The 26166-nt window shown below is 42.6% G+C and overlaps 2 protein-coding genes across 2 annotated transcripts in view; both read left to right on the forward strand.

Moving 5' to 3' along the window:
• The first annotated feature begins 439 nt into the window (after window positions 1-439).
• Window positions 440-14670, forward strand: LOC106590354 (tripartite motif-containing protein 16). The gene is made up of 10 exons (XM_045710562.1): window positions 440-1057; window positions 1681-1776; window positions 2217-2450; window positions 2552-2699; window positions 2840-3001; window positions 3103-3609; window positions 12422-12567; window positions 12670-12817; window positions 12944-13105; window positions 13207-14670. The coding sequence occupies exons 1-10, from the start codon at window positions 494-496 to the stop codon at window positions 13719-13721; spliced, it is 2682 nt and encodes an 893-aa protein (XP_045566518.1). The 5' UTR covers window positions 440-493; the 3' UTR covers window positions 13722-14670.
• A 1240-nt stretch (window positions 14671-15910) lies between these two features.
• LOC106590353 (apoptosis regulator Bcl-2) overlaps window positions 15911-26166 on the forward strand; it is a 68815-nt gene continuing 58559 nt past the window's right edge. Inside the window, exons 1-2 of the mRNA XM_014181290.2 lie at window positions 15911-16039; window positions 16254-17373. Of these exons, the coding sequence (XP_014036765.1) occupies window positions 16816-17373 (558 nt within the window). The 5' untranslated portion in view covers window positions 15911-16039; window positions 16254-16815. The remainder of the gene's footprint in view (window positions 16040-16253; window positions 17374-26166) is intronic.

The raw sequence follows: 26166 nt of genomic DNA on the forward strand, positions 1-26166 counted from the left end.
TTGATACACTCACCTCTGAAGGTAAATAATGTAGTTTTATTTAGTAATCTTGCTCTGAATTGTCATCCTAAGGGTCCCAGAGATAAAATGTAGCATAGTTTTGTTTGACTAAATCAATTTATATATTCAAATGTAGGAACTGGGCTCTAAAGTTTGAACCCCTGCTGTTTCTGGGATATGGGAGAATTAGAGGGACCATATCTAAGTTCACACAGGTAAACAGATAAGACAGGAGAATTACACAAGATATAACAGACTGACCCTAGCCCCCCGGCATTCAGACTATTGGAGCATAGATACTGGAGACGACACTGTGGCAGGATATAACCCCACCCACTTTGGCAAAGCACAGCCCCAACACCATCAACTCTCTTCCTGGTCTCTGTCCAACGCCACACCCTGCACAGGTACAGAGTACATACAGACAATCAGGAAATATTCCCACACAAACATAACATTTCTCAATCGGCTCAGTCTGTTAGTGTCAGCAGCCATGGACTCAATCAGTTGTTCAATATGTCTGGATCTACTGAAGAATCCGGTGACTATTCCCTGTGGACACAGCTACTGTATGGGCTGTATTAAGGACTGCTGGGATCAGGATGATCTGAAGGGTGTCTATAACTGCCCTCAGTGCAGACAGACCTTCACCCCAAGGCCTGTTCTGAACAGAAACACTATGTTTTCTGAATTGGTGGAGACTCTGAAGAAGACAGGACTCCAAGTTGCTACCCCTGCTCACCATTATGCTGGACCTGGAGATGTTGCGTGTGATGTCTGTACTGGGAGAAAACTCAAAGCTGTCAAGTCATGTCTGGTGTGTCTGGCCTCTTACTGTGAGACTCACCTCCAGCCTCACTATGAATCTCCTACCTTTAAGAAGCACAAGCTGGTCAAAGCCTCTACACAACTAGAGGAGAATATCTGCTCTCATCATGACAAACTGGTGGAGATTTACTGCCATACCGATCAGCAGTTTATCTGTTATCTGTGTACAATGTATGAACACAAAGGCCATGATACAGTCTCAGCTGAATCAGAAAGGACTGAGAGACAGGTAAGGACTACAACTCTGTAATAGTTGCTCATTTAGAGCATCACAATGAGAATACTAGTAATGACTGAATATTAGTCACAACTGTATATATATATGTACCGTATGTGTATAAGACCTGGCTTTGAAATTGAAAACAGCAAACACCCCAAAGATTTAAGCTGGTGAATATGCACACATACATGTAACTGGTGGTGTGATGACCACATTCACATTATGTGTAACCTTGACTGAGGCATGAGGAGTTGCACTGGCTCCCTGAGCTAATGCCTAGGCTTTGAGTTAATGCTCTTTTTTGGCATGCAGGAGACCCAGGAAAACGCATGATCGGTCATGCACATACAGGCATGCATGTGACTTTTCATAAGGCATGGACTTTGACCAATCATAAAGTTTTAGCTGTTCTCAGTAAGACAGAGGCTATGTTTACACAAGAAGCCCAATTCTGATATTTGTTCTCCATTAATTGGTATTTTAACCGATTAGATCAGCTCTGAACAATATCTGATATGATTGGCCAAAAGACCAATTTGTGAAGAAAGGGTCAAAATTGGGCTGCCTGTGTAAACACAGCCAGAGTCACTTGTGCACATTAACATTGGAATGACATAGATGTTTTTCCCCAGAGGAAGGTGAGAGAGAAAAATAAGGAATCCAAACAGAGAATCCAGAAGAGACAGAAAGAGATGCATGAGGTGAGACAGGCTGTGAAGTCACTCAAGGTGAGTGTTGACCATTTAGATGTATTTACTTAGTAGATAGCCCTCTCTAAAGTAAATGACTCCTGTGGTAAAACAGCGGTAAAAGTGAAGCCAGTAAGGAGCCTAGTGCTAAAGCCATGTTCCAATCCTACTGAACCACAATGTGGGGGACAGGTTGTCTGAGGTTCTAGTGAGAGCTGAGTTAATGGGCCTGTGGCGCAGTGGTCTAAAGCACTGCATCACAGTGCTAAAGGCGTCATTACAGACTCTGGTTCAATTCCAGGCTGAGACACAACTGGCTGTGATTGGGAGTCCCGTAGCGCACAATTGGCCCAGTGTCGTTAGGGTTTGGCCGGGGTAGGCCTTCATTGTAATTAAGAATTTGTTCTTAACTGACTTGCCTATTTAGATAAAGGATATTTAAAATATGAAACCCCTCCTTTCTTTCTGTTTCCTAACAGCGCTCTGCACAAGCAGCAGTTGGGGAAAGTGAGAGGATATTTACTGAGCTCATCCGCTCCGTTGACAGAAGGCGCTCTGAGGTGGAAGAGCTGATCAGATCCCAGGAGAAGGCTGAAGTGAGTCGGGCTGAAGGACTGCTGAAGCAACTGGACCAGGAGATGGCTGAGCTGAGGAGAAGAGAAGCTGAGCTGGAGAAGCTTTCAAACACAGAAGACAACATCCAATTCCACCAGGTGATATCAGTGACACTCTGTCCCCGGCATCAGGTGTTACTGCTGAAAATTAAGTGTTTGTATTTCTCAACAATCATCTTTTTTCTGATTTGTCTCTGTAGTATTTCCAGTCTCTCTATGTCCCTATATTACCCAGCATCACTGTCAACCACCACATCTCCTTTGAGGATGTAAAGAAATCAGTCTCTGGGCTGAAAAGTAAAGTTGAAAAAATATGTTCTGCGGAAATTGCCAAAATCTCTGTAAAAAGTAGGTAACATATCTGGTCGTTGATATTACTAAACCAATTACCTAAACCTCTTTCAACTACTGAGCCCCTTGAATTACTGTAATGTTTTTGTCATTATCAGTATTGAAACTGTGATATTTGATTTCCTGTGTCTCCATAGTGACAAAAGTCCACATTGTTCGACCTTCTGAGCCCCGTTGTCTTCCATCATTTGACACAACTCAGTCTAGACAGTCAGTTGGAGGACTAGCATCACATTGGAATGACTCCACCTGTCAGAAGACGAGGCCTGAACCCAAGACCAGAGAGGAGTTCTTAGAATGTGAGGAAAGCACATACTGTACAATGCACTTTAATATACTACACACACAAACACCTGGATGCACACATACATTTCACCTGTTGTTTTTTCTTCATCCTCAGATTCCTGTCAGCTCACATTGGATCCCAACACAGCACATAAAATGCTGTGTCTGTCTGAGGGGAACAGAAAGGTTACACAGAGTAACAACAACCAGCTTTATCCTGACCATCCAGACAGATTTACCAATGGCTGCCAGGTGTTGTGTAGAGAGGGTCTGTCTGGAGCCTGCTACTGGGAGGTAGAATGGACCGGGGTGGAGGTTTATATAGCTGTCTCATATAAAGGGATCAACAGGAGAGCCTGGGATTGGTTTGGAAGCAGTAATCAGGCCTGGTGTTTGGAATGTGGTGCCTTTGACTGCTCTTTCTGGTACAATGGTAAACGGACTGCCATATGTGTCCCCATTTCCACCAGAGTAGGAGTGCACCTGGACCACAGGGCAGGAACTCTGTCCTTCTACAGTGTCTCTGACACAATGACGCTCCTCCACAGAGTCCAGACCCCATTCACTGAACCCCTCTATCCTGGGTTCGGTTTCAATTATGGATCTGTGAATATACTGACATAGACACAGTGATTCACTTTCATGAGAATACAGACATGTTTTATCCTCTTAAGACTACAGTGCCCGATTTCGGGCACGAGATTTACTGGTAATTATTGATAATATGTTTAGTTATTTTATTTATTCTCACGCCGTTTTATAAGTCAGAACAAAACAAACTAGACATTTAAAGGACACTCAGAAGCAGATGCATCAAAGCTGGGACCGAGAGACCGAAAAACAGCTTCTATCTCCAGGACATCAGACTGTTAAACAGTCATCACTAGCTGGCCTTAAGTCAACTGACTTAAAGAGAGAGAAAGACAATAGTTGAACAGTTTTTTTCTTCAAAAATGAAGGAGAAGCAACAGATGGCTATATATATATTTTTTTTTTCACTTTCACTTATTTAGCTAGCTAATGCAGCTAGCTAGTTTAGCCTATTCATAAACCTGGCTCAAAGAGAAGGATGCTATGTTAGTTAGCTGGCTATGACTATCCAACACAACACTGGAGCTCTTCCAAGTCAAGGTAAGCATTTGGTTTTACTAATGTATTGCCACCGAGGCCCGCTGTTGTAAATGCTTAACTGCTTACTGACTGCACACTGTAATGTTACTGCATGATTGTAGCGGGTTTACTCACCGACAACAATGAGACAGACAATAGGGAGGAGGTCAGAGACCTGGCAGTGTAGTGCCAGGACAACAGCCTCTCCCTCAACGTGAGCAAGACAAAGGAGCTGATCGTGGACTACAGGAAAAGGAGGACGAACAAGCCCCAATTCACATCGATGGGCTGTAGTGGAACGGGTCGAGAGCTTCAGGTTTCTTGGTATCCACATCACCAACAAGCTAACATGGTCCAAACACAACAAGACAGTTGTGAAGAGGCCACGACAACACCTTTTCCCCCTCAGGAGACTGAAAATATTTGGCATTGGTCTCCAGATCCTCAAATAGATCTACAGTTGCACCATCGAGAGCATCCTGACTGGTTGCATCACCGCCTGGTATGGCAACTGCTCGGCATCCGACCATAAGGCACTACAGAGGGTAGTGCGTACGGCCCAGTACTTCACTGGGGCCAAGCTTCCTGCCATCCAGGACCTATATACTAGGCGGTGTCAGAGCAAGGCCCAAAAAATTGTCAAAGACTCCAGTCACCCAAGTCATAGACTGTTCTCTCTACTACCGCAAAGCAAGTGTTCTAGTCTAGTTCCAAAAGGCTCCTTAACAGCTTCTATCCCCAAGCCATGAGACTTCTGAACAGTTAATCAAATGGCCACCCGGACTATAAATAAAAAAATGTACCTGACAAACATTTTAATTGGAGAAATGTTCCTTCCAACAGTCACCTGTTCAGTCATTTCACCCTTTGTTTTTACACTGCTGCTACTCGCTGTTTATCTATAGCATGGTCACTTTACCCCTACCTACATGTACAAATTACCTTGAATAAACTGTACCCCCGCACATTGACTCGGTACCGGTAACCCCTGTACATAGCCTTGTTATTGTTATTTTATTGTATTATTTTTATTTTATTTTTGACTTTAGTTTATTTGGTAAATATTTACTTAACTCTTTCTTGAACTGCATTGTTGGTTAAGGGCTTGTAAGTAAACATTTCACAATAAGGTTGTATTCGGCGCATGTGACAAATACGATTTGATTTGATATTGCTTGTTCTGATATTTCTGAATTTCTATTATTTCTTTTTTGGGTGTATTGTTATTGTATTGATAGATATTACTGCACTGTTGGAGCAAGAAACCTAAGCATTTCGCTGCACCTGCGATAATATCTGCAAATCTGTGTAAGTGACCAATATTCTTTGATTTGATTTTGTCGAATAAACGTGTCTCTGACTGTCCAGTGGTCGGCGGCGTCATTACAATCCATTTTGTCGCCTCTTTTCCACATCACGTCAAAGGGCCCGTCCTAAGAAAAGCTCCTATTGAGCAAGACTTTCTAAATATAGTGAACAAAAACATAAAAGCAACATGTAATATTTTAGTCCCATGTTTCATTAGCTGAAGTAAAAGATACCAGAAATGTACCATACGCACAAAAATATTATTTGTCTCAAATGTTGTGCACAGATTTGTTTACATCCCTGTAAGGATTTCTCTTGACAGGTGTGGCATATCAAGAAGCTGATTAAACAGCATAATCATTACACAGGTGCACCTTGTGCTGGGGACAATAAAAGGCCACGCTAAAATGTGCAGTTTTGTCACACAACACAATGCCACAATGTTTCAAGTTTTGAGGTAGTGTGCAATTGGCATGCTGAATGAAAGAATGTCCACCAGAGCTGTTGTCAAATAATTTAAGGTTAATTTCTCTACCATAAGCATCTACAATGTCGTTGTAAAAAATGTGGCAGTGCGTCCAACCAGCTTCACAATTGCACACCACGTGTAACCACACCAGCCCAGGACCTACAAATCTGTCGTCTTCACCTGCGGTATTGTCTAAGACAAGCCACCTGGATGGGATGAAACTGTGGGTTTGCACAACCAAAGAATTTCTGCACAAACTGTCTGAAACTGTGAAGCTCATCTGCGTGCTTGTCGTCCTCACCAGGATCTTGACCTGACTGCAGTTCGGCATTTCGTAGCCAACTAAAGTGGGCAAATGCTCACCTTCGATGGCCACTGGCACTCTGGAGAAGTGTGCTCTTCACAGATGAATCCCGGTTTCAACTGTACTGGGCTGACGGCAGACAGCATGTATGGCGTCGTGTGGGCGAGCGGTTTTCTGTTGTGAACAGAGTGCCACATGGTGCCACATAAACACTCCAAACAGCCTACCCGAATGCTTGGATGCGTCCACATGGTCCTAAAGCACACCGTTGCCTCGTTTTGTATCACATTCTAATGATAATGAATGTGGAGGGGACATGTCCCCCAATCCCCAGTGAAAGTTGTGCCCCTGTGTTATGGTATGGGCAGGCATAAGCTACGGACAACGAACACAGATGCATTTTATTGATGGCAATTTGAATGCACAGAGATACCGTGATGAGATCTGAGGCCCATTGTCGTGCCATTCATCTGCTGCCATCACCTCATTTTTCAGCATTGTAGTGCACGGCCCAATGTTGCAGAGATCTGAACACAATTCCTGGAATCTGAAAATGCCCCAGTTCTTCCATTGCCTGCATACTCACCAGACATGTCACCCATTGAACGTGTTTGGGATGCTTTGGATCGATGTGTACGACAACGTCTTCCAGTTCCCGCCAATATCCAGCCATTGAATTGGAGTGGGACAGCATTCCACAGGCCACAATTAACAGCCTGATCAACTCTATGTGAAGGAGATGTGTCACGCTGCAAATGATGGCAAATGGTGGTCACACCAGATACTGACTGGTTTTTTGATCCACGCCCCTACATTTATTTAAGGTATCTGTGACCAACAGATGCATGTGTTTATTCCCAGTCATGTGAAATCCAGAGATTAGAGCCTAATGCATTTATTTAAATTTACTGATTTCCTTATATGAACTGTAACTCAATATAATCTTAAAAATTGTTGCATGTTTATATTTTTGTTTAGTGTAAAAATGATTTTGGAAGCTATAGAAATGCATTTAATAATGATGATAGTGATGTACTGGGCCGTACGCACTACCCTCTGTTGCGCCTTGAGGTCGGATGCCAAGCAGTTGCCATACCAAGCGGTGATGCAGCCAGTCAAATGCTCTCGATGGTGCACCTGTAGAACTTCTTGAGGATACCACAGAGGTAAGAGGCGTTGGCATTCCCTCTTCACAACTGTGACGGTGTGTTTGGACCATGATAGGTCCTTAGTGATGTGAACACTGAGGAACTTGAAGCTCTCGACCCGCTCCACTACAGCCTTGTCGATGTGAATGGGGGCATGCTTAGCCCTTCATTTCCTATAGTCAACGATCAGCTACTTTGTCTTACTGACGTTGAGGGAGAAGTTGTTATCCTGGCACCACACTGCCAGATCTCTGACCTCCTCCCTATAAGCTGTCTTATTGTCGTAGGTGATCAGCCCTTCATGCACCATGTCGTCGGCAAACTTAAAGATGGTGTTCGGAGTCGTGTTTGGCCACACACTCGTGGGTGAACAGGGAGTACAAGGGGGGACTAAGCACGCACCCCTGTTTGGGCCCCGTGTTGAGGGTCAGCATGGCGGATGTGTTGCTGCCTACCCTCACCACCTGGGGGTGGCCAGTCAGGAAGTCCAGGATCCAGTTGCAGAGGAAAGTGTTCAGCCCCAGGGACCTTAGCTTAGTGATGCGCTTTGGCGTGCAGTAAAGATTTCGTCATCTGTGGATCTGTTGGGTCGGTATGCGGACTGGTGTGGGTCCTGGGTGTCTGGGATGATGGTGTTGATGTGAGCCATGACCAGCCTTTCAAAGCATTTCATGGCTACAGATGTGAGTTCTATGGGGTGATAGTCATTTAGACAGTTTACCTTGGTGTTCTTGGGCACACGGACTATGGTGGTCTGCTTGAAACATGTAGGTATTACAGACTGGGTCAGGGATAGGTTGAAAATGTCATCGAAGACACTTGCCAGCTGGTCAGCACATGCTCTGAGTACCTGGTAATCCGTCTGGTCCTGCGGCCATGTGAATGTTAATCTGTTTAAAGGTTTTACTCATTGGCTATGGAGAGAGTGATGGCAGAGTCGTCAGGAAAAGCTAGTGCTCTCACACATGGTTCAGTGTTGCTTGCCTCGAAGCGAACATAGAAGGCATTTAGTTCCTCTGGTAGGCTCGTGTCACTGGGAAGCTCGTGGCTGGGTTTCCCTTTGTAGTCCTTGCGAGTTTGCAAGCCCTGCCACATCCGATGAGCGTCAGAGCTGGTGTATTAGGATTCGATCTCAGTCCTGTATTGATTCTTTGCCTGTTTGATGGTTCGTCAGAGGGCATAGCGGGTTCCTTATAAGTATTTCCTATAGTACCAAGTATAAATAAATGTGTACTTGAATGATATAGGGATGGACACGGTTATTTGAATATTCAAATATCTGAACGGACGTTAGTAATCGATTACTTGGGAGAGTATTCATTTCTGAGCTAAAAAAATATAGCCTTATTTTTTTTTCTTAGTCTAAAATGAAATAAAAGGATCTATGTGACATTGACACATAGCCTACAAGGACAGACCATTTAATTAGACATTTGAATAAAACAACAGCTTTGTGACAGTTTTTATGAGTGTGCCCCATAAAAAAGAGGCACCATTTCACAGGTGTCACTTGTTGTTATTGTCGGTCAATCAGCACAGCGCTGCAGTCAGAGGCTCCATGTGTAGCAAGTGAAGTGGAAAATGTCTAATCAATGCAAAATGGGATTACAATTATGGAATTAATTTGGCTAAATGAGAAGGAGTAGGCTACAATGATCAACCAACAGGTAGGCTGTTGTTTCATATGAATGGAGTTGTAGATGTAACAAATTTAGAATTTTGTGTTGTACAATTACCCAAAATCTGAATAGTTCCCATGCCTGACATTAGTGTACATTCCTTTTGTTGTTGTGCATTTTTTTTATGTTGTACACTTCCTTTTCCTTCTGTATTCCCCCTCATAAGCACCCCTTACCGGTTCCCTTTCTACTGGATCTATGTGAAAGAGGTATGTTACTAAACAGTTGTCCTACAAAAATTATAATCAATCCCAGGGGCGCAACTTTGGTTTTAGAAGTGGGGGGGACATAACAGCCTACCTGACCACTCGGAGGCGTCCGCATGGTCCTAAAGCACACCGTTGCCTCGTTTTTTATCACATTCCAATGATAAAACTGGGGGGACAAAAATGCAATTTCAGAATGTGGGGGGGACATGTCCCCCATCCCCAGTGAACGTTGCGCCCCTGATCAATTCTGAATGTTAAAACACAGATACTGAGTTTATATGGTCACTGACATTGTAATAGTATGGTCTTCTATCAGTATATTGTGATATTTATGAATTTCATGCATTTACGAACATTTTATCTGTTGATTTGTGAATGCTCTACATGCTACTGTAGCTAGTTACTGTACTTTTCTCTGTACATGTCATCATTGGCTATTCATGTCCCCTGTTAATTCATACTTCAAACACAAGCTCTTTCGGACTAAAACCAAGAGATTCCTGAACATCTACCAGGGCTGCAAACACCACAAGACCCCTTCATACCAGTCCTTCTCAAACTCAAAGCAGTAAGCTCTCAACATAGACTTCAAAGTCTGATCAAGTCTCTCAAGTGCACCTTGAGACTCTGGGTGGTAGGCACCAGAGGGGCAGTGAGTTAAACCCAACTGTTGTAGCCCTTGCTGGTACATTTGTCTGAGTTTGCACATCTGAGAATAAACCTTGACATTCTAAAAGAAATACCTTATTTACATAAGTATTCAAAATTGAGCTCAGATGCATCCTGTTTCCAGTAATCATCTTTGAGATGTTTCTTCAACTTGATAGGAGTCCACCTATTCTAAAAATCAATTGATTGGACATGATTTGGAAAGGTATACACCTGTCAATATAAGGTCCCACTGTTGACAGTGCATGTCAGAGCAAAAACCAAGCCATGAGGTCAAAGGAATTGTCCGTAGAGCTCAGAGACAGGATTGTGTCGAGGCACAGATCTGGGAAGGGTACCAAAAAACATCTGTAGCATTAAAAGTCCTGAAGAACACAGTGGCCTCCATCATTCTTAAATGGAAGAAGTTTGGAACCACCAAGACTCTTCCTAGAACTGGCCGTCTGGCCAAACTGAGCAATCGAGGGAGAAGGGCCTTGGTCAGGGAGGTGACCAAGAATCTGATGGTCACTCTCATAGAGCTCCAGAGTTCCTCTGCAGAGATGGGAGAACCTTCCAGAAGGACAACCATTTCTGCAGCACTCCTCCAATCAGGCCTTTCTGGTAGAGTGGCCAGACGGAAGCCATTCCTCTGTAAAAGGCACATGACAGTTCGCTTGGAGTTTGTCAAAAGGCACCTAAACACTCTCAGACCATGAGAAACAAGATTCTCTGGTCTGATGAAACCAAGATTGAATTTTTTTGCCTGAATGCCAAACGTCACGTCTGGAAGAAACCTGGCACCATCCCTGTGGTGAAGCATGGTGGCGGCAGCATCATGCTGTGGGGATTTTTTTCAGCAGCAGGGACTGGGAGACTAGTCAGGATTGGGGGAAGGATGAACAGAGCAAAGTACAGAAAGATCCTTGATGAAAACCTCCTCTAGAGCACTTAGGACCTCAGACTGGGGCGAAGTTTCCCCTTCCAACAACCCTAAGCACACAGCCAAGACAACGCAGGAGTGGCTTCGGGACAAGTCTCTGAATGTCCTTGAGTGGCCCAGTCAGAGCCCGGATTTGAACCCGATCTAACATCTCTGGAGAGACCTGAAAATAGCTCTGCAGCGACGCTTCCCATCCAACCTGAAAGAGCCTGTGAGGATCTGCAGAGAAGAATGGGAGAAAGTCCCCAAATACAGGTGTGCCAGCATCATACCCAAGAATAATCAAGGCTGTAAATGCTATCAAAGCTGCTTCAACAAAGTACTGAGTAAGGAATCTGAATACTTATGTAAATGTGGTATTTCAGTTTTTTTTATAGATTTGCCAAAAAATCCAGAAACTTGTTTTTGCTTTGTCATTATGGGGTATTGTCTGTAGATTGATGAGGAGATAAACAATTTAATATTTTTAGCATAAGGCTGAAGCGTAACAAAATGTGGAAAAAGTAAATTGTTCTAAACATACTTTCCGAATGCACTGTATTATAAAAGCCTTTTTTAGTTATCCAGTCTGCATCACTTCCGGCCGTGATTGGGAGTCCCATAGGGCGGCGCACAATTGACCCAGCATCGTCCAGCTTTGACCCTGGGTAGGCCCTCATTGTAAATAAGAATTTGTTCTTAACTGACTTGCCTAGTTAAATTTAAAAAATACGTTTAACAAAACTAGTTAAAATGCTCAAGTAATAATTTCTATTTGAATGAACATATGAGACAAGCTGAGCAAACACATCATTTTAAGTTGACTGAATTTTTGCCTGAATTTTCTCAGGTAACACTTTGACCAAAAAATTGTGAAAACTAAAAAAAGCAGTTGAACCAGCTACTTAATAATAGTTAGTTGAAACAACTTGATTTTTATTTACAGTGATAGAAGGAATCCAAACAGAAAATCCAGAAGAGAGAGAAAGAGATGCAGGAGCTGAGACAGGCTGTGAAGCCACTTAAGGTGAGTGTTGACCATTTAAATGTAGTCACTTAGCAGTTAAATATAAATAAATCCCACTCACATGATGTTACCTTGCGCAGAGGGAAAATTGTATATGCTGGATTTTTTCTTTTTTCTCAAATGTAGATTTTTGGGGCAGTAACTCTCAGCGACACAAACGAGATACGCTTGGTAGTGTGCGTGTTAACTCTTCTATTCACTTAGCAGTTAGCCCTCTCTAAAGTGACTTACTCCTCCTAAACTAAACTGCAGTAAAACTGAAGCCAGTGCTGAGCCATGTTCCAGGGTTCTGGTGAGAGCTGAATGGACTGGTTGAAATGGACCCCTCCTCGGTTTCCTAACAGCGCTCTGCACAAGCAGCAGTGGGAGACAGTTGAGAGGATGTTTACTGAGCTGATCTCATCTATTTATTTTAACTAGGCAAGTCAGTTAAGAACAAATTCTTATTTTCAATGACAGCCTAGGAACAGTGGGTTAACTGCCTTGTTCAGGGGCAGAACGACAGATTTTTATTTTGTCAGCTCAGGGATTCAATTTTGCAACCTTTCAGTTACTCGTCCAACGGTCTAACCGCCAGGCTACCTGCCACCTTGAGAGAAGGTACTCTGAGGTGAAGGAGCTGATCAGCGCCCAGGGGAAGTGAGTCGGGCTGAAGGACTGTTGAAGCAACTGGACCAGGAGATGGCTGAGCTGAAGAGGAGAGACGCCAAGCTGGAGCAGCTCTCAAACACAGAAGACAACATCCAATTCCTCCAGGTGACATCAATGGTTCTCTGTCCACAGCATCAGGTGTTACTGCTGAAAGTGAAATGTTTGTATTTCTCATCTTTTCTCTGTTTTTCTGATCTGTCTCTGTAGAGTTTCCAGTCTTTCTATGTCCCTCTGTTACCCAGCATCACTGTCAACCAACACGTCTTCTTTGAGGATGTAAAGAAATCAGTCTCTGAGCTGAAAAGTCAAGTTAAAAACATCTGCTCTGGGAGTATTGCCAAGATCTCTGTAAACGGTAGGTAAATTATATCTGGTCATTGATATAACTAAACCAATTACCTAAACCTCTTTCAACTATTGAGCCCCTTGATTTACTGTAATGTTTTGAAACTGTGATATTTGATTTCCTGTGTTTCCATAGTGACAAAAGTCCACATTGTTCGACCTTCTGAGCCCCGTTGTCTTCCATCATTTGACACAACTCAGTCTAGACAGTCAGTTGGAGGACTAGCATCACATTGGAATGACTCCACCTGTCAGAAGACGAGGCCTGAACCCAAGACCAGAGAGGAGTTCTTAGAATGTGAGGAAAGCACATACTGTACAATGAACTTTAATATACTACACACACAAACACCTGGATGCACACATACATTTCACCTGTTGTTTTTTCTTCATCCTCAGATTCCTGTCAGCTCACATTGGATCCCAACACAGCACATAAAATGCTGTGTCTGTCTAAGGGGAACAGAAAGGTTACACAGAGTAACAACAACCAGCTTTATCCTGACCATCCAGACAGATTTACCAATGGCTGCCAGGTGTTGTGTAGAGAGGGTCTGTCTGGAGCCTGCTACTGGGAGGTAGAATGGACCGGGGTGGAGGTTTATATAGCTGTCTCATATAAAGGGATCAACAGGAGAGCCTGGGATTGGTTTGGAAGCAGTAATCAGGCCTGGTGTTTGGAATGTGGTGCCTCTCGCGGCACATTCTACCACAATGGTAAACTGACTGCCATATGTGTCCCCCTTTCCACCAGAGTAGGAGTGTACCTGGACCACAGGGCAGAAACTCTGTCTTTCTACAGTGTCTCTGACACAATGACCCTCCTCCACAGAGTCCAGACCCCTTTCACTGAACCCCTCTATCCTGGGTTCTTTGTCGGTAGATCTGTGAAAATAATGACATCAACACAGTGATTAAGGCCAGGATTCAATCTGAGCACTCTAGTCAACAATGCAGCTTCTGGGTCAATCATTATAGTAAAGTATTTCCATTGATAGGTCAATTCCCTTCCCATGATTTAACTGTAGTCACATAGTGTTACCTCACTGTGATTCAGTTATGGTTTTATTGATCATGGATGGATCGACAGATTAGAATCATATTGTATTTCGGTAAAATTAATATTTTCACAATGATGTATTTAAACAAGCAGCAATGACTCTGAGCTGTTTAGTTCAGTTCAGATTTGTTTTCATCGTTTAGTCCACCAGGTGGCAAACTATGCATAGTTTACGAGACAATCGTAATGTAGGCAGAGCACTGCAGTTACAATGTCTTTGAAGTGCAGAGCTAGGATTTAAACCTAATCCCAATCTCATCTCTCATCAATTTAAAGGTAATGATATAAATTAGGATGATCATTTAGACATGTATACAACATTCAGAGTAGTGCTGCTATGAATTGACGACAATTAGATACAGTAGTTACCATTCTGCCTGATTTTTATTTTTTTTAAGATACGTGGTTTAAACTATGATTAGGAATTATAGGCCTAAATGATCATTTGAAATTGATCGCTAGGATTTCAATTACACTTGGTCTTCAACGTATTACTACTGACATTGTGTTTTCAGATGTATGTTTAGAAGTGACCGATATCCAGTCATCAATGTTATGAAATGTCTCTCCAATCTACAGATGGCTGAAAACTGCAAAGATGGCTGCGGCCTGATATGCCGGGAATTGCAGACACGCACTCAAACGTTATGAGTTAAAACTATATACAAAATTAATCTGTGTTTACAAAAGCTCAATTCCATGGCTTGTTCTCTTGGTCTCCTATATGAAGAATTCACATTCATGAAATAATCAAACCAGTGGTGAAAAACAGACTAAAATAAATGCACTTCATTATGATGATATGATTGTATCTGCAGTGAAATAATGAGTGAAAAGGAAATACAATCCATAATCATGATTTTTTCTGAATACTTGTACACCACATTACCTAACGTGACTACAAAGGACACAGAGGAGCACGCAAACCATGTAAATCAACCCATCAACCCCTTCCATCATCCCGACCGTGGACTTGGGACAAGACTGCCATTGTCTCAGAACCCAGCCACCGTCCACCCCCATTCCCACTCCAAGCTCCCTGCACACTTCGAGGAGACTGTTGGTGACCTAAAAGTAAATGCCAGTGAAGAGAAGGCTTGGGCCCATTGTTTCAAGAAGTCGCATACATCACTATTGTAAAGGCGCCCCCCCAATGATTCATGTAATTGCGTTCATGTTCTCAAGTAGGACAGGGGTTCTCATCCAGCCACATGCACACAATATCTTTGTTGTCTCATATTACATACAGTATTCTGCAACAGGACTATGTTCGGTTTCTATAAGGCTTTCTAAGTCGCCATCCACTACTACATGATTGGAGTCCCACACACACATCACATTCACGTGTGCACACACACATGCACGCACATGCACATGCACACACGCATGCACACACAAACTCACACACAAATGCACACACACACACCATCTCAATAGACTGTGTAGTAGGGTGATGAATGTGCGTGGTGCAAGACTCTAAAAATGATGTTTGAGGGATTCTCTTTCATGCAAGGAGCTATAGCCCAAACCAAGAGCTCCTGAACATGGACCCCTAGGAGAGGTGTCAGTGGTGGGGGGCTATAGTTAGATATGGGTCAGTGAACTGGAGACAGGGATTTTTATAATATCCAATTCTCATTGGTTCCAATAGTGTCCAATTCTCATACCTTTGTAACCCACATATTGATATTACGTTTAAAAATATAAGAGTTGTGGTGGTATACCTTTAATGTAGCATATTTACCATACATTTTGATGTCTATTTGATCCATACATTTTGAGGTTTATAATGTATTGTCTTTGTTAAGGCATCACTTTACTTTATGAAGACATTAGGCTTATCCTGTAACTACACTTTCACTACTTATTCCACTTTGTAGGCTGGCTACTCTGTTATAACATCTGTCAAGTGTTAACGTGTACAACGCAAACAGATGACGTTCATATAATTATATGGCCATATTCACTGCACATAATGACAAGAAAAGATTGAATGGGAGTGACGTAGCTTGACGGAAGTAGCCTACCTCCCCAAGAGGGAGTGAGTGGCTCGCCTATGTGGGAGTAAACGAGAGAAAGCAGAGTTTGCAGACTACCCTTGGATAGGAAGACCCTACTGGAACTGACTGCATGACCGAGCGTCGCTGAAATCGTCTGCAGAGAAGCCACAAAGTAACCTGCGCTGTTCTATTCTTAGAAATCTTCTTCCTTGTGCTTATGTTAGTGTTTTTTGTGTAAGCTATTTCTCTGTGAAATAAGAGTAGTCTTTCAAGAGCTGCCTTGCAAATGATTTCTCTTCCGTCTTTCTGGAACTGTGTAGTAAATGTCAGAGTATTGAACCCCAAAACGGATAACTGTAACTTAATCAACAACTTCGTTTTTCCAGATAAATACACAATATCGATTGACGCAAGCGATTGAAACTCTCAGACGCTCATGTTGAAGTGAGGATCAGCTCAAAGGATATCCAAAACTTATTACTGTTCGGTCTTGTTCCAATGGATTCCTGAAAAGGGGCGTACCATAAGCAAGGAGAACCAGACATTGCGCGCCGATCATGCTACAACATGGACGCATTATACTGTAAAGTTGACTTGCTACTGGAACTCGAAATGCATGTGATAGAATAAGAATAGCATTATTTATTTGATCTGATTAGATATGTGTATGTGCATGATTTAATCAATTTGTTCAAGAAAACCGTATTTCCACTTTATTTTATTAGAGGCTATATGCCATTCGGATATACTGTTTGATTTAATGTATATTTTTTTGCAGGGCTGGAACAAGTGTTGCTATGCAGGTAATGCGCTGTAGCAATATGTTAGAGATGCAATTTATCGTCTGATACCATATCTAATTTTAGGGGATATCTTGTAGGTCGTCTCAGCCAACCATTGGAAATGTGTTTTGCGTAAACAGCTTGCTGGGTATTAGGCTATAGCACCATGATGGCGAACGATAATCCTTATAACAGTCGCTTTATTGTTGAAAAATACATCCATCACAAACTGTTGAAGAAGGGATTTGTATGGGAATTTAATCCAGAAAATGATTCCCCAAATAATGGCTTTGGGGAGCCCTCTCCCCCTAACTCCCCTGAAGTTTTTGCACGGAGGTCCCAGCCCTCCGCTGAAGGCGTGGACACTGACTCTCCGCTCCCAAACAGGATCCCGCAACCGGACCGACATGCCCGGCTCCATAGGGTGCTGCGCGAGGCGGGGGACGAGATTGAAATAATGTATCAGCGGGACTTTGCAGAGATGTCGGGGCAGTTGCATTTTACGCCCAGTACAGCACAGAGAAGGTTTACTGCTGTAATAGAGGAGCTCTTCCGCGACGGTGTAAACTGGGGTCGGATTGTGGCTTTCTTTGAGTTTGGAGGGACAATGTGCGTGGAGAGCGTCAACCGGGAGATGACGACCCAGGTAGACAACATTGCCCATTGGATGACAGAGTACCTGAACGGACCCCTGCAGAACTGGATCCAGGAGAATGGTGACTGGGTATGTCTGTTAATAAATCATTCCACATTTGCTCAGCCTCTATCCACCTATCACACCTTTGCATCAGTTGCAAATACAATCACTTCTCATCAGTGACAAGTGCATAAATACATCTTATGAATCCCTTCAGGTCTGCATGCACCCTACCCTACAATTTTGATTGACCAAAAATCTTTCTACTAACACATGTCCACCACCACCATTGTCTAACATTTGAGACAATATTTCAGCCAACCCTGTTATCATGACTAGGGCAGTAGCCTAGCCCTACACGGACAATGATTGATTTGTTGTCTGTTTCTGGGGTCCTTATATCTCCTGGCCAATATTTCAGTCAATCTAGGGAAACCCTACCCTTCCCATATTCTGACTGAAGGTCAAGCACACACACTCAGAAAACCCACACTGAATTATCTTGACTGCATTCTACTCTGTCATTAGTTCGCCAGATGTTTGGAAACGCCTGACTTCCTTTCTCTCCCCCAACATCTGTGGATGGAGTGGAACTGCTACACAGTATGATGTCTCTGAGGAGAAAATTGTCATGTTTCCGCAATTCAAGTTTGAATGAATGAACACAGCGTTTCCCTATTTAGAATCCACATCAAATGGAGAGAAAAAGCCTCAGTAAATCCCGTCTGCCTGTTTTACCGCATCGCACTAGCATTGAATAATTTAAGTCTGAAATTGGATCAGGCACACCATGCTTTCATACACCCATCTTGGTGCAATAGATGTCTAGGTTGTAATAATAACAACTACACTCCTTATTTTGTTAATTCCTCTCTCATGTATTTATATATTTGCAACATCCTGGATGAGCAAAGGAACTGCTCAAATAGTGAAACATTGGTTACATGGACTTAACTTTTAATTTGGGGTGAAGTGAATTGAAATGTCATGATATTGGCAGGGCAATTTTACTGGCTCTTCATGTCCTCTTTACTTGACCCATCACTTGACCTGTCACCGTAGTTAGGGTGGAGTGCATGGTTTCCAAGACACAGGCAGATGTTTCCAGACAAGCAGATACTGTATTCATAGACTGCTGTATAAAGGGAGAGTGGAGGTGGTAGCTGTCTGGACTGAGTATCAACTGGAGCAGAATAAATAGCAGAGGCCAAAGGCTTCCACCACCAACTCTATGACGGCTAGGGAAATCACATTCTCATTGTATAGTTGTGTGGTGTTGTGTATAGTTGTCCCCAGAAACAAGAAGAACTGTGTGGGTATGTTTGTGTGTCTTTATAATATATTATTGCATAGCAGTGGTAATTTCTACTTGTTCCATCAGAAAACTATTAGGAAGCAATCAGCACAGGTACTTTTCAAATTAAATCAAAGTTTATTGCTCGCGTATACAGATTTGCAGATGTTATCGCAGGTACAGTGAAATGCTTGTGTTTCTATCTCCAATAGTGCAGTAATACCTAGCAATAAAAAATAAATAAAAAGCAGTACACAAATAATCCTGAAAAATTAAGAAATTTCAGAACGAGTGTTACGTGTGCTCCCTCTCCGGCCTCTAGGTCACCAGGCTGCTCGTTATGCTGCACACCTGTCACCATCGTTACACACACCTGCGCGCCATCAGACTCACCTGGACTCCATCACTTCCCTGATTACCTTCCCTATATATGTCACTCCTTTTGGTTCCTTCCCCAGGCATCATTGTTTCTGTTTCTTGTCTGTGTGCTGTTAGTGTTTCTTGTTTTGTATTATGTTCCGTTTATTAAAACACTCACTCCCTGAACTTGCTTCCCGACTCTCAGCGGACATCGTTACAACGAGAAATGTCAGAGACCGGAATATATACTGTACAGTTGAAGTTGGAAGTTTACATACACTTAGGTTGGAGTCATTAAAACTCGTTTTTCAACCACTCCACAAATTTCTTGTTAACAAACTATAGTTTTTGCAAGTCGTTTAGGACATCTACTTTGTGCATGACACAAGTCATTTTTCCAACAATTGTTTACATCCAGATTATTTCACTTATAGTTCACTGTATCACAATTCCAATGGGTCAGAAGTTTAAGTAAAATTCCAGAAAATGATGTCATGGCTTTAGAAGCTTCTGGTAGGCTAATTGACATAATTTGAGTTAATTGGAGGTGTATCTGTGGATGTTTTTCAAGGCCTACCTTCAAACTCAGTGCCTCTTTGCTTGACATCATGGGAAACTCAAAAGAAATCAGCAGACCTAAGGTGGAAAAAATGTAGACCTCCACAAGTCTGGTTCATCCTTGGGAGCAATTTCCAAACGCCTGAAGGTACCACGTTCATCTGTACAAACAATAGTGCGCAAGTATCAACACAATGGGACCACGCAGCAGTCATACCGCTCAGGAAGGAGACACGTTCTGTCTCCTAGAGATTAACGTACTTTGGTGCAAAAAGTGCAAATATTTCCCAGAACAACAGCAAAAGACCTTGTGAAGATGCTGGAGGAAACAGGTACAAAAGTATCTATATCCACAGTAAAACAAGTCCTATATCGACATAACCTGAAAGTCCGCTCAGCAAGGAAGAAGCCACTGCTCCAAAACCGCCATAAAAAAGCCAGACTACGGTTTGCAACTACACATGGGGAGAAAGATTGTACTTTTTGGAGAAATGTCCTCTGGTCTGATGAAACAAAAATAAAACTGTTTGGCCATAATGACCATCGTTATGTTTGGAGGAAAAAGGGGGAGGGTTGCAAGCCGAAGAACACCATCCCAACCGTGAAGCACGGGGGTGGCAGCATCATGTTGTGGGGGTGCTTTGCTGCAGGAGGGACTGGTGCACTTCACAAAATAGATGGCATCATGAGGCAGGAAAATTATGTGGATATATTGAAGCAACATCTCAAGACATCAGTCAGGAATTTAAAGCTTGGTCGCAAATTGGTCTTCCAAATGGACAATGACCCCAAGCACACTTCCAAAGTTGTGGCATATATATACACACCATTATATACTGTCCGTACTGTCTTTGCACACCATTTTATATATATTATAATGGTGTGCAAAGGCAGTACGGACAGTATATAATGGTGTGCATTATACAGTTGTAGTCAGAAGTTTACATACACCTTAGCCAAATACATTTAAACTCAGTTTTTCACAATTCCTGACAGTATATGAATAGAAAAGGTGTGTACATTAGTAGTTATATAGGATGAGCCATGATTGGAATACAGTTTATACACAAAGAGTATACAAAACATTCAGAACGCCTCCCTAATATTGAGTTGACCCCCTTTAGCCCTCAGAACAGCTTCAATTCGTCTGGGCATGGACTACAAGGTGTCAAAAGCGTTCCACAGGGATGCTGGCCCAGGTTGACTCCAATGTTTTCCACAGTTGTGTCAAGTTGGCTGGATGTCCTTTGGGTGGTGGACCATTCTTGATACAGAAGGGAAACTGTTTAGCGTAAACAAAAGTCAGCAGCGTTGCAGTTCTTGACACACTCAAACTGGTGCGCCTGGCACCTACTAACATACCCTGTTCAAAGGCACTTAAATATTTTGTTAAAATAAAATCTAATTTTATTGTTCACATACACATGGTTAGCAGATGTTAATGCGAGAGTAGCGTAATGCTTGTGCTTCTAGTTCCGACAGTGCAGTAATATCTAACAAATAATCTAATCTAACAATTCCCCAACAACTAGCTAATACACACAAGGGGTGAATGAGGGGGTGAATGAGAGGGGTGAATGAGAAAGGGGTGAATGAGAATATGTGTATGTGACAAATAAAATTTGATTTGATTTTTGATTTGATTTGGTGACTGTTTAACAGTCTGATGGCCTGGAGATAGAAACTGTCCTCAGTCTCTCGTTCCCAGCTTCGATGCACCTGCTGCACTGTCTCCGCCTTCTAGATGGCAGCGGGGTGAACAGGCCGTGGTTAGGGTGGCCTTGATGATCTTCTTGGCCTTCCTGTGACACCGGGGGCTGTAGATGTCATGGAGGGCAGGCAATGTGCCCCCGGTGATGCATTGGGCTGACCGCACCACCCTCTGGAGAGCCCTGCCGTTGCGGACGGTGCATTTGCCATACCAGGCGGTGATACAGCACGAAATAATGCTCCTAATGGTGTATCTTTAGAAGTTTGTGAGCGTCTTACGGGCCAAGACTAATTTCTTCAGCCTACTGAGGTTGAAGAGGCGCTGTTGCTCCTTCTTCACCACGTTGTTTGTGTGAAGGGACCATTTCATGTTGTCAGTGATGTGCACGCAGAGGATCTTGAAGCTTTTGACCCTCTCCACTGCGGCCCCCTTGATGTGTATGGGTGTGTGCTTTCTCTGCTGTCTCCTGTAGTCTGCGATCAGCTCCTTCATTTTGTTGACGTTGAGGGAGAGGTTATTTTCCTAGGCACCACTCAGCCTACAGCAAGGTGGGAGACTTGGCGGTCTCATTGTTGTTGGTAATCAGGTCTACCACTGTTGTATCGTCAGCAAACTTGATGATTGAGTTGGAGACGTGCACGCAGTTATGGGTGAACAGGGAGTACAGGAGGGGGATGAGCATTCACCCCATGTTGATGATCAGTGTGGCGGAGGTGTTGTGGCCTAACTTCACCACCTGTGGTCAACCCGTCAGGAATTCCAGGACCCAGTTGCACAGGTAGAGTTTCAGACCCAGGGCCCTGAGCTTAGTGATGAGCTTGGAGGGCACTATGTTGTTGAAGGCTGAGGGTGTCGGGTAAGGTGGAGGTGATATGATCCTTAACTAGCCTCTCAAAGCACTTCATGATGATAGTGAGTGCTACAGGGCGATAGTAATTTAGTTCAGTTACCTTTGCTTTCTTGAGTACGGGAACAATGGTGGACATCTTGAAGCAAGTGGGGACAACAGACTGGGATATGGAGAGATTGAATATGTCCGTAAACACTCCAGCCAGCTGGTCTGCACATGCTGTGAGGACACGGCTTGGGAGGCCGTCTGGGCCGGCAGCCTTGTGAGGGTTAACACACTTAAATGACTTACTCATGTTGGTCACGGAGAACAAGAACATACAGTCCTCATAAGCGTCGGCTCGATGTTGTTTTTCTCGAAGCGGGCGAAGAAGGTGTTTAACTGGTCCGGGAGCGACGAGCTAAACACAGCTTATATTATTCAGAAGGCTCCAGGACTCCCTCTTAGGGCCAATCAATTATTTATTTTTTTCATTTCGTCATCAAAATAACATTTTGCATTCGTATTAGGACTATATATTTACAGAGGAAGTCAAGTTCCAGTTAAATCTGCCCTTTGAATTTAGCCCATTACTTACTCTTTCCAATAGTCATTACAATAAGCATGTGTTGAAACTTTCATTTTTTACCAGCAAGTCCTGGTTTTATATTGTATATATAATATAGTTATTACTAATGACTGTATGCAATATACTGTATGTTGTATTGTTGAGACAGATCGTTGTTATATAAAACATTTCTATGTTTGACACCTGTTCATAATGGGTGAGTCTTAATCTGGATGGTAAATCAATACACAATACATTTAGAGAGATGTAGAGAGATCCAAATGGGCATCTGGCCACTGGCCTTCTGTTATAGTTTTTGCCTGTGTGGTATCAATTACACTAACATCCGATTCTACACATGCTGTACAGCTAAAACTTGTTCTCATGCGATGATTGCATCACCTCAATAGTGTATGGATGTTGCCGTAAGACAACTGAGCTTTTCCTATGCTCTTGCACTATCACTTTCTGGAGCATTAAATCATTTTGTCCAATTACGAGATCTAGGAATGTACTGTCTTTGGAGGTGTTCCTTACATCTGGTCTGTTTCACTGTATGTACAGGTAAGGTTGTAGAAAAAAGTTGCTCACTATCATATTTTGAGATGATTGTGGTCTTTCCCTCAATTTCTCTGTGTCCTATTTGGCACAAAGAAATCTTGAAGCAATGAGTTACAACCAAAGAATGTCCATGTCAGTCAGATGGACCCTCTAAATTGCCTTAGCTGTCAAGAAGAATTGTCCTTTCCCCCTATGGTTAAGCTGAACTCGGTGGCGGCCTGCCCGTTAGGGGCTGCAACCCACTGTGATTAGTCCTGACACATTTCAGGAAACTAGGCGTATGTCGCGCGTCACTACTTCACAGGGGAGGCATTTGAACATCATTTTTTTTTTATCGAAATGCGTTTTTGGGCAGAAATGCCTTCTGGAACAATCATTAATTATTATCCATGAATTATTATATACAGTTGAAGTTGGATGTTTACACACACCTTAGCCAAATACATTCAAACTCCGTTTTTCACTATTCCTGACATTTAATCCGAGTAAAAATTCCCTGTCTTAGGTCAGTTAGGATCACCACTTTATTTTAAGAATGTGAAATGTCAGAATAATAGTAGAGAGAATGATTTATTTCAGCTTTTATTTCTTTCATCACATTCCCAGTGTGTCAGACGTTTACATACACTCAATTAGTATTTGGTAGCATTGCCTTTAAATTGTTTAACTTGGGTCAAACGTTTCCGGTAGTCTTCCACAAGCTTCCCACAGTAAGTTGGGTGAATTCTGGCCCATTCCTCCTGACAGAGCTGGTGTAACTGAGTCCTGTTTGTAGGCCTCCTTGCTCGCACATGCTTTTTCAGTTCTGCCCACAACTTTTCTATAGGATTGAGGTCAGGGCTTTGTGATGGCCACTCCAATACCTTGACTTTGTTGTCCTTTAACTTCCTGACTGATGTCTTGAGATGTTGCTTCAATATATCCACATAATTTTCCTGCCTCATGATGCCATCTATTTTGTGAAGTGCACCAGTCCCTCATGCAGCAAAGCACCCCCACAACATGATGCTGTCACCCCCGTGCTTCACGGTTGGGATGGTGTTCTTCGGGTTGCAAGCCTCCCCCTTTTTCCTCCAAACATAGCGATGGTCATTATGGCCAAACAGTTCTATCAGACCAGAGGACATTTCTCCAAAAAGTACAATCTTTCTCCCCATGTGCAGTTGCAAACCGTAGTCTGGCTATTTTATGGCGGTTTTGGAGCAGTGGCTACTTCCTTGCTGAGCGGCCTTTCAGGTTATGTCGATATAGGACTTGTTTTACTGTGGCTATAGATACTTTGTACCTGTTTCCTCCAGCATCTTCACAAGGTCCTTTGCTGTTGTTCTGGGATTGATTTTCACTTTTCGCACCAAAGTACGTTCATCTCCAGGAGACAGAACGCGTCTCCTTCCTGAGCGGTATGACGGCTGCATGGTCCCATGGTGTTTATACTTGCGTACTATTGTTTGTACAGATGAACGTGGTACCTTCAGGTGTTTGGAAATTGCTCCAAAGGATGAACCAGACTTGTGGAGGTCTACATTTCTTTTTGAGGTCTTGGCTGATTTCTTTTGATTTTCCCATAGTCAAGCAAAGAGGCACTGAGTTTGAAGGTAGGCCTTGAAATTCATTCACAGGTAGACCTCCAATTGACTCAAATGTTGTCAATTAGCCTATCAGAAGCTTCTAAAGCCATGACATCATTTTCTGGAATTTCCAGGCTTTTTAAAGGCACAGTCAACTTAGTGTATGTAAACTTCTGACCCACTGAAATTGTGATACAGTGAATTATAACTGATATAATCTGCCTGTAAACAATTGTTGGTAAAATTACTTGTCATGCACAAAGTAGATGTCCTAACCAACTTGCCAAAACTATAGTTTGTTAACCTCTTGGGGCTAGGTGGGACGCTAGCGTGCCACCCGTGGTGCACTCCATCAACAGCAGGTGCATTTCAAGAGCGGCAAATTTGAATCCAAATAAATGTCAAAATTCAAATTTTTCAAAAATCCAACTATTTTACACCATTTGAAAGATAAACATCTCCTTAATCTAACCACGTTTTACGATTTCAAAAAGGTTTTACGGCGAAAGCATAAATTTAGAGTATGTTAGGACAGTACATTTACAAGAGTTGTGTGTAATGTTTTGTCAAGTCAAAGACAGGGTCACCAAAACCATAAAACCAGCTAAAATGATGCACTAACCTTTTACAATCTCCATCAGATGACACTCCTAGGACATTATGTTAGACAATGCATGCATTTTTAGTTTTATCAAGTTCATATTTATATCCAAAAACAGCGTTTTACTATGGCATTGATGTTGAGGAAATCGTTTCCCTCCAATAACCGGCAGTCAAGTCAGCGTCACAAATTAAATAATTAAAATGAGAAAACATTGGTAAAATATTATATTGTCATTTAAAGAATTATAGATTTACATCTCTTGAACGCAATCAACTTGCCAGATTTAAAAATAACCTTACTGGGAAATCACACTTTACAATAATCTGAGCACTGCGCCCAGAAAAATACGCTGCGATGAGCAGACTAGACGTCATGTTGGGGAGATCTAAAATCGAAAATACTATGTAAATAATCCATTACCTTTGATTCTCTTCATCAGATGTCACTTCCAGGTATCACAGGTCCATAACGAATGTAGTTTTGTTCAAAAAAGCTCATCATTTATGTCCAAAAATCTCGCCGTCTCGTTAGCACATGATGTAAGCCAGCCGGACTTCTCGTCATGAACGAGGAGAAAAAATATATTTCCGTTCGTTCAAACATGTCAAACGTTGTATAGCATAAATCATTAGGGCCTTTTTAACCAGAACATGAATAATATTCAAGTTGGACGAATGCATACTCTTTTATAACGTATTGGAACGAGGGTACCCAACATGAACTCGCGCGCCAGGTGTCTAATGGGACATCATCGTTCCATGGCTCTTGTTCGGTCAGATCTCCCTCCAGAAGACTCAAAACACTTTGTAAAGGCTGGTGACATCTAG

This window comes from Salmo salar, chromosome ssa29 (genome assembly GCF_905237065.1).
Source record: "Salmo salar chromosome ssa29, Ssal_v3.1, whole genome shotgun sequence".
NCBI classification, from domain to species: Eukaryota; Metazoa; Chordata; class Actinopteri; order Salmoniformes; family Salmonidae; genus Salmo; species Salmo salar.